At 51.0% G+C, this 12,583-nt stretch overlaps 1 protein-coding gene across 1 annotated transcript in view; it reads right to left on the bottom strand.

Annotated features, from left to right (window-relative positions):
* The window catches only part of FAM178B (family with sequence similarity 178 member B), an 82,856-nt gene extending 74,019 nt beyond the window's left edge, over positions 1-8,837 (bottom strand). Inside the window, exons 1-3 of the mRNA XM_089922731.1 lie at positions 8,571-8,837; positions 7,480-7,541; positions 4,512-4,613 (exon numbers count right to left, since the gene is read on the bottom strand). Of these exons, the coding sequence (XP_089778857.1) occupies positions 4,512-4,613; positions 7,480-7,541; positions 8,571-8,822 (416 nt within the window). The 5' untranslated portion in view covers positions 8,823-8,837. The remainder of the gene's footprint in view (positions 1-4,511; positions 4,614-7,479; positions 7,542-8,570) is intronic.
* Between the last annotated feature and the right edge of the window lie 3,746 nt (positions 8,838-12,583).

Raw genomic sequence — 12,583 nt, 5'->3', positions numbered from 1 at the left:
GGAGCCCGAGAGATGCAGACTGAGGAGCCCTTCCCCCTCCCACTCTAGGTCAGACCCCAAGCCCTCCCTCAGGGCCTTGGTCCAGGAGCCAGAATCCTGGTCCCAAATCCTGCCCCACCCATGGGCTGCGTTCAAACTTTCACTGAGTGCCCACGACTGCGAGTGCCAGGCGCTGAAGGATGAGTCAGGCGTGGGTTGCCCTTGCACGGACAGAAAAAGCGTAACGGGATCACGGCAATGCCCTCAAGCAAGGGGACCAGCCTCAGAGCTGCCACACGGTGCCTCGAGGGGAGGACTCTCCCCTGCTTGGACTGCTTGGACTCTCCCTCTGAGCAGCGTCCTCAAGCTCCTCTGAGCAGAAGGACTCTCCAGGGAGCCTGCTAAATGCAGACACCCTGGCCCACGCTGCCCTGAGAGTCTCATTTAGTGGATCAGGGATGGGCCACACAGACAGGGAAGAAACAGGGAGATACATTCCGACTCTATGGGCACGCACCTAAGGGAGGCGGTGAAGAGGATTCCTAAGAATGAGGCAGATCTCTGCACCACGCAGGATGGAATGATCCCCTGAGCACAGCACGCGGTGGGTGAAAATAGCAAGTTGCAGAATAGGAGGTGCGTGTGCGTGCGCGCACGCGCAGGTCAACACACAGACATGCACACGCACGTTCTTAGACACAGGCAACACCCCCCCCCACACATCTGATGTGCCCAACCAAGGTCTGGGGTCATCCCTAGGGAACGGTATGGGGGAGGGGAAGGAAGAAGAGACATTTCCCGTTTATTTTACGCAACTGTGTTCGGCTTGATTTTGCAGTAACATAACATACACTTAACAATAAAAATAACAAAATAAAACGAGCCACCCCCTCCTCTCACCAGAGGAAGGCCCATACCCAGGTTCTCAGCCAGGCCCTGAGGCAGTGAACTTGGAGGGGACACTGCCAGGGACTCCCGTGAGGATCTGGGACCAAGTGGCCGGCACTGGAAGTGGAGGTGCAGAGCTGGTGGTCCACCAGCTGGCCAGAGGAAACCTGTCACGCTCTGGCCAAGTGACCTAAGGTAAGGAGGGTCATCCTAAGGATGAAATGGCACAATGAATGGGAATGACGTCGGAAAACTGGGGAGATTCTGATCCCGCAGCCTTTGGAAGTAGCCTTGGCAAACCACCACGCAAATGGTGAAACAATTTTCTGTTCTGTTAATTTCTTTGCTCTTTGAGTTTCTGGCTATCTACAGTTCCCTATGTTGTTTTTATAATTTGAAGAAAGGTACAAATTATTAGAAGTTTGTAAGAACTAGGCTCATCTGTAAAAAGTTCTCAGCTCCTGTCCCCCAAACCATCGTTCAAAGGGACTTTTGTGATATTAAATATAATGTATGTGCATTATTAAGAACTCTGAGATGACTCTCTCGCATCTAATTGAGGATTTCCTGTGCAGCCCAGAACTGAGGATAAAGGATGATGCTGTGGTATAAATATCCTCCCCTCCCCTGCCCCAGCACACACATAAGGTCTTTTAACTTTAAGGAACAGAGAATATAGGACACTGTCTATTCAAGACGCAAGCAATCCTTGGAGCGGGAGCAGATCATCTGCTCAGGATGACTGGGGGCCTTTCTATGATGCGTAATTGTGGTGGTCACGTGACTCCCAGTCACAGGCGGCCTGCCCGCCAGATGGTCGCCAGCCCCCAGCCTCGGCCTCACCCCTTCCAGACCCACACCCCTGCTTGGCACCCCCCATCCCACCCCCGGCCCCATTCAGGGATGGAAGAGGCTGCTGGCTTTGTACATCAGTAATTTTCTTTGAAGCAGAGAACTGAACCGTCCCATCAAAATGATCCCACATCAAAACAACCACCTCAGTGGCTGCTGTCAAAAAAGGCTTTCTCAAAGTACTACTTGAAAATGTCACGTGCCCAGAAAATTATTAGCAATTTCATAGCCTGGCACACCGTATGCCCAGATAACTCCCTTTCTGTGGGGAATTTTCAAAACATCCAGGCCATGACTTCCAGAATCCTGGATGCACTCAGGAGAAAGGCAAACAGATAGAAAGATTCTTCTGGCTACAGAGATGTCTCAAAATGTTTACTTCCAAGGCTATCCATCCAGTGAGTGGGGAACCTGGAAAGCGAATCCATGGCTCCCGACATAGAAAACTGCTTCATCACTCATGATGCCACCAAGGCCTTTGGCCCAAACCCGCTGATTCCATTCAGTCCTCATGCTCTGCAGGGAGCCATCGTGAGACCACGAGGCACCCTTTCCCTGCCCCTGGGCAGCGTGTGGAAACAGGGACCAGTTAGGAGACAGGCGTCCCCTAATCTGGGCCAGGGGCCAGCAATTGCACACAGGCTGTGGCCTCCTCTCGCCCGCCTGTTTCTGTAAACGAGGTCTCAGTGCAACACAAGCAGGCTCGCCGGTTACGATGGCCGACATGGTTGACGGGTGCTTTCCCGCCACAGCAGCACAGCCACGTAGCCGCCGACAAGCTGTATGGTCAAAGCCTGAAATATTTACTATTCACAGGCTTTACAGAAAGTCTGCTGATCCCCGATCAAGTCCAAAGACAATTAGCAGAAAGACTTGAGAAAAAAAGCACACGGGCAGCCAAGGTGCTGCTTGGGATCCTCTCTGGGCATCAGTGATGGTGAGAACCATTTGGGGGTCCTGAGAGTGGGGGCCCCCAGGTGTCTGTGTGTCATCGCTCACACCCCTCGGTGAGTGGATGCAGAATGCTGACTCAGCGTGAGCACCCAAACCAGACCATCACGGCTGGGACCTGAATAACGTCACCTGGACGCATAGAAAAAGCAAAGCCCGGACAGGCAGGCAATCCAGGGCGTGTGGACCAGCCTGGCCTCAGTCACATGGGGGCACGTGGGGCCTGAGGGAGGGAGGGGAGAAAGGAAAGGAAGGCAGACAGACAGACAGACAGATCTGTCCCGGCTCCACTTTCCCCCTCGGCTGCTGCCCAGTCTCCTCTTTTGCCGTCTCCTCTCGTTCTCCTCTGAACCTACTCCAGGCAGGCTCGCCCCAGGCGCCCCCCAGGGCTACTCCTGTCAACGTCACCGTGACCTCTACGCTGTGCACCCCCTGCTCTTCTCTCTGTGCCGGCTCCCAGCTGATCTCATCTGGTTTTGCAGCTCTAAATGTCACCTATACATGGTGATTCCCAAGCTGGCCTCACTAGACAAGGGGGTCCTTGTCTTGGTCTCACCCCGGGGGTCCCCCAAGTGAACTCTTGTGTCCATGCCTGCCACCCCCCAGCGTGCGTCACTCAGCCCTCCTCCATTAAATAAAGACAACTCCGACCTCCTGGCTGCTCAGGCCAAAATCCCCGGGGTCCCTCTGATTCCTCTCTTTCTCCCAGAGCCTCCATCCAGCTTGTCAGCAAACCCCGTCGGTTCTACCCTGAAGACATACCCAGAGTTTGCCTCCTCCTCAGCACCCGGCCCTGACTCCGGGATTACTACCATGGCGCCCTTCGCCCCTGCCTCCCCCTGAGCGCCCCCCCCCACCGAGTCTACCCCCCCACCCAGTTCAGACGAGAGGCAGCCAGCTTCCTGCAGCCTCCCTAACCTCCTCTCTCCTCCCTGCTGCCGCTGCAAGGCCCTCCCAGGGCCGCCTCTCACCATCTTCAGGGCTCTGCTGAAAAGTCAGCCACTCACAGAGGCCTTCCCTGACCCCTCCTCCGAACCTTCCAGTCCTCCCGGCACTGCTGACGCCCCCTCCCCACTCTCTCCTTTCTCATGAGCACCTGTCACACAACTTCCTTCATTTACCGTGTGCATTGGTGGTCTCCCCGCCCTGACGGCGAGCAACACGGGGGCAGAGACCTCTGTTTGGTTCTCTTCCTGCTGTATCCCCAGAGTCTGCACAGAGCCTAGCACAAAGTTGGCACGTAACAGATGTTTAACGGATGGGTGGACAGACGGATGGACAGACGGACAGACAACTGGATGAATGGATAACAGGGTACCCTGAAGATGAATTCAACTGTGGTCCTCAGGAATCTCTGAGACTCCATGGTACAGATGACTCCAGCCCTCCCTCAAGCCAATGGGCCAGCAGACTCTGGCCCAGACGACAGCTCTGACAGAAGCCGCCTTCCTTCCCCACACAGGGGAAGACAGAAAATGTCACGTGGCTGTTCCCGTGTAAAGTCAATGTTCATTCAGACTGTAGTTTGAGACCTGGTTCCACACATTTGGGCAGACAACTGGGGAAGAGCAGGCCGTATTTTATACCTCTGTGTCTTCAAAGGCCCACACTAGACCCTGACACACAGTAGGTGAATAAATGCTTCTCGAATCAATGAACAGATGTGGGATTAAGAGAAGGATGCAGCTTGAGAACTCATCAACAGCACACAAATCGCGGTGGAAACCATTCAGAACCAACGGCAGGTGAGCACTTAAACCCTCTGCCTGGAGAGGCGGGTGCAGGGACTTGGCCCTGAGTGGGCACACGCCTCCCCTCCCACCTGTGCCCACTCCCCACACCTGTGCTCTGGTGTGAGCGGCACTTCATCAGGATCCGAGGAGTTGAGGTCAAGACAGTCCTGCAGAAGCAGCTTCTCTCGCTCTTGCTCCAGGGCCTGTTGCCTGCCAGAAGGTGAGAGATGAAAATAGGGTCAGTGCAGTGCCTGCTCATCCGGCCCCGTCACTGGGCTGCAGGGGCCTCCCAGGGCACAGCAAGGCCTAGGCACGGGGACCAGGGAGCTCGGAGCCCTGTCTCCCTGCACACAGCTCTCAGACTTAGATTCTTGGGGTGGGGGAGGGACTGCACTGCATCAGCTGTGCTGCCTGAAAGAAGACAATTGACGCTACACAACTTCAAACGCACCTTTATTCGTGTACTTTGTTCTGGCATCTGCTCGCTCTTTAACACACCAGGGACAGGGCCTAGCCCTTCTGCTCCTCCCGGATCCAGCCACACTGACCAGGAGCAGCCCCTGTGCCCATGGCTCCCCCGGGCCTGCCTCTCCAGCCCCAAGTGGCAGCCCCCCAGGGCCTGCTCTTCCCTACTGCACCTGCCCTGCCCCACCCCTGAGTCTGTTTTCTCCCTCCAGGCCTGAGCGCCTCACTTCCCTTTTTCTTTTCTTTTTTTTTTTTTTTTTTTTGCAGTACGCGGGCCTCTCACTGCTGTGGCCTCTCCCGTTGCGGAGCACAGGCTCCGGACGCACAGGCTCAGCGGCCATGGCTCACGGGCCCAGCCGCTCCGCGGCATGTGGGATCTTCCCGGACCGGGGCACGAACCCGTGTCCCCTGCACCGGCAGGCGGACTCTCAACCTCTGCGCCACCAAGGAAGCCCTCACTTCCCTTTTCAATGGGCCCCACCAGAGGCCCTCTGTGCCGACCATCATCTTGCCGGAGCCCGGCTCCCTCACCTCCTGCCCTGAGCACACGCAAACCCCAAAAGGGGGCACCAGTCCCCGTCTGGCCTTCTGAGTCCTTGTTCCCTCCAGCTGTCCAGGGCGCTCACCCTGGCTTTGCCCACTGGTCCTCGGTTCTCAAAGGCTTCGCCTCCAGCCCAGCCTGTGTTGGGTTCAGATCCTTTGAGCCAGCCACTAGATGGATGATTTCCAGCCAAATGTGGCCGGTCCTCCCGACATCGTGCACCTAATTCTCAATTCCTCTTCCCTACACAGGCCCCAGCCACCCAGGGCAGCAGGTCCCACGGGAGCTCCCCGAGGCCCCGTCTCATCACCATTCACCCTATTCCCCCCTCATGCTTCCCATCCATTCTCCATAATGCAGCCTGAGCGCACTCTCTTTAAACACATGGCAAAACACATCAGGACCTGCTTAAAATTCGCCCACGATTCGACCCTGTGTTCACGAGGCTCCCGTTCACATCTCGGCTGCATCTCCTGCTCTGTCCACTCCCCACACCCTGCCACCGAGAATTCCAGTCCTAGCCAGCCAGGAGAGGCACGGTCTGTCCTTCCTGCCTTTACATGTGTGGTCACTCCTGCTGCCCTCCCAACTCTTATCCTCCAAGGTCCAAGGACAAGGATCCCCCCTGGGGAGCCTGTCCTGACTCCCAGGCTAAGTTAGATGCCACTATTCCAGGCCCCTCCATAGCAGCTTTACAGCACGGGAAATACTAGAATCATTGCGTTCAATTCCAGGTGAGTGGGGCTCACCATCATATCTGTATATCCGGTGCCTGGCACAGGGCGCAGGGCAGAGCAGGAACCTTCCCATGCAAGGCATTGAGGAGCGGGTAGTTCCCCACGCGTGTTCACTTTCCTGCTGACACTTCTGAGTATCTAATATATTTACAGCTGGATACCGTGCAAACGTACAGACACGGCCCCTTCCCTAACTTACCCTCTGGTTAGGAAAAAATATACTCAGGTAAAGGAGTTAAACAACAAAAGTCATGGGCTATTAAGAGCCCAGAGGAGGAAGATGACTCTGGGTTGGGGTCAGGAATAGACACAGGAGAGAAAACAATCATTCATCCCACTCGTGTATTTAACCCCCTCTTGCGGGCAAGAACATGGGCTGGGAATTGGGAAAAACAGAGACCAGTGAGATGTCATTCCGACAAGAACCCAAGCATCAGAAAACAGCACCGCCTCTTAACTTCCGCAAAGTGAGTGTGCACACACTGAGCAAAAACAACACCGGAGAAGGCATGAGAACACAGAAGAATAAGCCTGTGGGCAACGTGCTCCCGTGCATCAAAGCGCAAGCCCAGGGGTGAAGTCCACTGCGTCCCAGCTGCCCCAGTCCTCGCGGCCAATGGAGGAGCAGGATTCTAGTGTCTTCACCACTAAATGGGCCCTCAGTGCAAGCCAACCATGGCACTTGCTTTCCAGTAAAGAAAGAGCACCGGGGTTGGTTTCCATCCCCACCTCCGCCTCCCTAAGGGATTTCCAGTTCTGATGGGATGTGACTTTTGCCTTTAGAAACCAACTTCCACGTGAGACATGCTCACCATAATCCCAGGGGGAGGGCAGGTGAACTAGACCAAGCGCTATGGAATAACGAGCAAAGCGTGCTCGGGTGGCGGCGCGGGGCAGGGCGCAGGAAAAGCTGGCACCTTACCCCCCACCCCTCCCACTCCACCTCCGTCACCGTCGAGTCGATCGTCAGGCTGTGCACCTCGGTATCAAAGCAGTGTGCTTCTTCCGCTTCGCTCAGTGGGAGCTGAGCAAGCCCTAAACTAGCATGAACTGGGCAGAATAGCGCCGAGGTGGGGACAGAACCGGAACGAGAGCTCTGTGCGTGGTGAGGGTCCGGGGCTCTCTGCCTCAGAGGTGCTGCCCTTTGACCCGCTACTGTTCTGCACACTCGTTATTCACCAGGGCACACAGGGCACTCAGGAGGCATGCTGATGGCGGGGGTAAGCTGCTTTATCCTGAGAGGAATTTGCTCTGAGTCTCTGAGGACAAACCCATGAAATTACTGCCAACCCCACAGAAATGAAGACCCCCATGATGGACCCTCCCCACTCACCTCTTCTCCTGCAGTAAGTAATCCAAGCTGTTGACGTAGCACTCGGAGTCCCCAGAGGCAATCTGGAGAAGCCACATGGGAACGGGCAAGAAAGAGGAAGACAGAGACAGAGGGAAAAAGAATAAAACTGAAGCTACGTGAAGCCCTTTACTTATTTTGTTTACTTTTCTGAACAGGCAACACATTCACTCGCTCACCTCCATCCCCAGCCGCCCAGGTCCCTCCCCACAGGTGACCGCAAGTGTTTACTGCTGGCTGTGCTGAGATACTTTACGCACAGACAAGCAAACAGTACTATATCATAGACTCTCCTTCAACACAGGTGGTAGCACGCTACACCCCCTATTCTGCACTTTGCTGATTTTCAGTTAACAATATGTCTTCAGGGTCATTCCACATCAATACTAAAGGGATAGTTTTTTTGTTTGTTTGTTTTAAAAAAAACCAGTTCCATGGTATTCTGATTTATGATTAGAACGTAATTTATTAGTTCCCTAGTGATTGGCATTTTGGTTATTGGCAATCTTGAGCTATTACAAACAAATAAATCCTATTCTTAGAATAAATTTCCTGGATCTATGGGCACTCAAATGTCCCCACAATCTTCCCAGCAACCACAGTTTATTCCCGGCTTAAAGTTCATCACTGAAGTTTCCACTTCGGAATCCCAGGTCGCTGGACCACAGTTAGCCTGAGGCTTTGTGCCTGACCTCGCCCAGACCCATGATCCCAACCACAGCTGCAAAAGCCTTGATGGGACCCATACAGGGGCGGCATCAAATACGGCACCACCCCAGGCATTTTTATTAGCAGGAGTTAGGAGCAGAAATAAAGGGAGAGATGCAGTCCAGCCTTGGGGGCCCAAGCTCCCAGGCACGAGGGCCCAGGGGCTGGGGAGAGGTGGCGGGGCGTGTGTGGCCAAGGAGGGACAGTCAAGGCGAGGTGGCCGAAGGAGGGCAGTTGGGGTGTGGCTGAGGAGGATAGCCAAAAAGCGGTGGCTTGGGGGTGACTAAGGAGAGGTGGATGAAGAGGGGCGGCAAGGAGAGGAGGCCAAGGGGCAGTTCCTGGCTCACCGAGGTGTGGGCGTCCACCCGTGGCGCTGCAGCCTTTGGGCTGGTGCCTGCCGTGCTCCAGAACGGCTCCTCCAGTGAGGCCAGACCCCCCACGGGGTCTGGGTCCTGGGGCTCCTGCTTTGACTCCTCGGGCAGCTGGTGAGCCAGTCTCCTCAGGCCCCGAGGCCCCGCCGTGCCTGCCTGCCCCTGGGCTGGGGCCCCGCTGTCAGCCAGCAGGGCCCTTGGCTTCAGGAACTCCACGGGCGGTGGGCTCCAGTCGCTGGGGAACATGTCACCATCGGCCTGCATCTTGGGCTTCTTCGGCGACTTGGGAGCTGGAGCAGAGGAGGGGCTGCAAAGGCGCCGCGTGGGGTGCAGGAGCCCCTGGTGCAGGGGGTGGTCGAGGCAGCTGCTCTTCAGGTCAGGCAAGAGGATGGGCCTGGTGGCGGCTGCCTGAACCCCTGTGGATGGGACAGAGTCCTGCAGTGTCCCCACCTGCCCGCCACCATCCCAGCCACGGCACCACACTGGCTGAGGAGAGGGGTGGCTTGGGATTGCTGTGGGCAGCATGCAAGGGGAGTCCCTCAACTGTGCGTTTTCCACTCCCTCGTGGCCCCAAACGTCAGAAAGGCTCTACCTGCACAGGGGAGAGACACCTACCTTCTCTCCAAGGACTGGCTAGCACAGCCTTCTCGGGCCTGGCCATCTGCAGACCACTGGGCGTTTTATCCTGGAAGGAACCACCTGTCAGGTGAGGCGAGCCTCCAGAAGAGAGCTAAGTGCTCTAGAGGAGGTCCTGGGCCCCTGGGTGCCCAGGAAGGAACTCCCCCTCCAGCTCCACCCCAAGGACTCAGCACACGTACCACAAAGATCAAGTTGCTGAGGTGAAGGAGGCTTGATCTGACCTCTCATTTCAAGGACATGATGGGCAAGTGTAAAGACATCAACAGTTTTTAAACCTGTATGAAATATTGCATAAAACAATATTATACAAACCTATTGTGGTAATCATTTCATGATGTACGTAAGTCAAATCATTATGCTGTACACTTTAGACTTATAAAATGGCATATGTCAATTATATCTTAATACAATTGTAAAAAAAGAAAAACACTTAAAAAAGAAATATCATACATATATGTTAATAAACACACAATGTTTAAAGATGTAATTTGTGCCAATAAAAACATGAAGAGGAGGGATGGAGTTGTATAGGAGCAGAGTTTTTGTATACTATTGAAGCTAGGTTGGTACTAATTCAAACAAGTCTGTAATAAATTTAAGATATATATTATAACCTCCAGTGTCACTACTAACAAAATAACTTCAAAATATATAGAAAAGGAAATGAGGAGGGAATCAAAATCACACACTACAAAGAAAATCAGTTAAACACAAAAGAAGGCAGTAATGGATGAACTGAGAAACAAAAAAAGACGTAAGATGTATAAGAAACAAACAGTAAAGTGGCAGAAATTCTTCCTTATCAGTAATTAGTTTAAACATAAATGGAGTAAATTCTCAAATCAAAAGGCAGATACTGGCAAAATGGACTAAAAAAACATGATCCAACTATGTGCCATCTACAAGAGATTCACTTTACATCTAATGATACAAATAGATTGAAAGTGAAAGGACGGAAAAGATACTCCATGTAAATAGAAACCCAAAGAGACCTGGAGTGGCTATATTAGCATCATAAAAAAAAGATGTTAAGTCAAAAATTGCTATGAGACAAAGCAAGCCAGTATCCATTGATATAAGGGTCAGTCATCAAGAACATATAACAATTATAAACATATATGCACCTAAAAACAGAGCTCCAAACTATGTGATGCAAAATGACAAAGCCGAAGGGAGAAATAATTATAAAATAATCGCTGAAGGCTTCAATATCCTACTTTCAACAATGAAATTATATGGAAGATCAAACGAAAACAGAGGACTTGAGCAACACTATAAACCAACTAAACATAACCAGACGGACACAGAACCCTTCACCCTGCAACAGCACAATGTACATTCTTTGCAAATACACGTAGAATTTCTTCAGGATAAATTATCTGTTAGGCCAGAAAACAAGTCTCAATACATTTTAAAATACTGAATTCATATAAAGTATCTTTCCCTCTCACAATAGAAACTAGAAATAAATGACAGAAGAAATTTCACAAATACATAGAAGTAAAACAAACTCTTTAACTATATGTATATATATATACCAAAGGAGTAGAACTGAGTTCCAGAAATAAACACATACATCTATGGTCAACTGATTTTCAATAAAGATGCCAAGAACATTCAATGGAGAAAGAAGAGTCTTTTCAACAAATGGTGCTAGGCAACTGGACATCCACATTCAAAAGAATGACACTGGACCCTTGTCTCACCAGACACTATACACAATAATTAATTCAAAATAGATGAACAACCTAAACAGAAGCACTAAAACCATATGACTCAGAGGAAAACATAGGGGTAAGTCTTCATGGCTTCAGATTTGGCAATGGTTTCTTAAGATAAGACATCAACAGCATAGGCAACAAAAGGAAAAATACATAAAATAGGATTTCATCAAAATTTAACATTTTGCACTTCAAAGGATATTGTCAAGAAAATAAAAGGACAACCTACAGAATGTGACAAAATATTTGCAAATCATTTATTTGATTAGGGTCTAGGATCCAGAATATATGGAGAACTCTTACAACTTAGCAACAAAAAGGTAAAAAATCCAATGAAAAAATAAGCAGAAGACCTGAATAGGCATTTTCAAAAGAGGATACACAGAGGGCCAACCAGCACATGAGAAGATGCTCAATGCTAATAGTCACTTTATTAGGGAAGTGTGCATCAAAAACACAATGAAATGCTGCTTCACACCCACCAGGATGTCTATCACCAAAAACAAAAACAAAAAATAACTAGTGTTGGTGAGGACTGGAGAAATTGGAACCCTCATACGTTGCTGTTGTGAACGTAAAATGGTACAGCCACTGTGGAAGACAGGTTGGCAGTTCCTCAGTTAGTTAACGATAGAATTACCATATGAATTACCAAATGACGCAGGAATTCCACTCCTAAGTATATACCCAAAAGGAGTGAAAACAGGTTCTCAGACAAATCCTTGCACGTGAATGTTCCCAGTAGCACTCTTCACATAGCCGAAAGGTGGAAATAATGCAAATGCCTATCAACTACTGAATGGATAAACAAAATGTGGTATATCCACACAATGGAATATTATCGAGCCACAACAAGGAATGAAGCACTGATACACGCTATAACAATGGATAAACCTCAAAAATGTTATGCTAAGTGAAAGAAGACAGACACAAAAGAATCATATATATGATTCTCTATATATGAAATGCCCAGAGTAAGCAAATCCACAGAGACAGAAAGTAGACTAGTGGTTGCCAGGTGCTGTGGGAGGTGGGGGGAGGAGAGGAGGAATGAGGAGTGACTACTTAATGCGTAAGCTTTCCTCTTTGGATCATGAAAATGCTCTAGAACTAGACAGCGCTAACACTTGCACAACACCGTGAATGTACCAAATGCCACTGTATTATACACTTTAAAATAGTTAAAATGGTAAGTCTTATGTATATTTTACCACAATAAAAGATAAATAAATATATAAATTATACATGGGGGAAAAGTGTATGCAAAATAATGTCAAGTAAGTAGAGGTCAACACAACTTGGTAGAAGTCATGAATTAAAAAGAAAAAAAACAGAACTTCCCCAGTGGCGCAGTGGTTAAGAATCCCCCTGCCAATGCAGGGGACACGGGTTTGAGCCCTCGTCTGGGAAGATCCCACATGCCGCAGAGTGACTAAGCCCATGCACCACAACTACTGAGCCTGCGCTCTAGAGCCCGCAAGCCACAACTACTGAGCCCACGTGCCACAACTACTGAAGCCCGTAAGCCTAGAGCCCGTGCTCTGCAACAAGAGAAGCCACTGCAATGAGAAGCCTGCACACCGCAAAGAAGAGTAGCCCCCACTCGCTGCAACTAGAGAAAGCCAGCATGCAGCAATGAAGACCCAA

Source organism: Delphinapterus leucas, chromosome 13, assembly GCF_059928025.1.
Source record: "Delphinapterus leucas isolate spDelLeu-1000000601 "Yukka" chromosome 13, BTC_Dleu_Yukka2, whole genome shotgun sequence".
NCBI classification, from domain to species: domain Eukaryota; kingdom Metazoa; phylum Chordata; class Mammalia; order Artiodactyla; family Monodontidae; genus Delphinapterus; species Delphinapterus leucas.
This window is presented reverse-complemented; position numbering and strand designations above follow the sequence as displayed.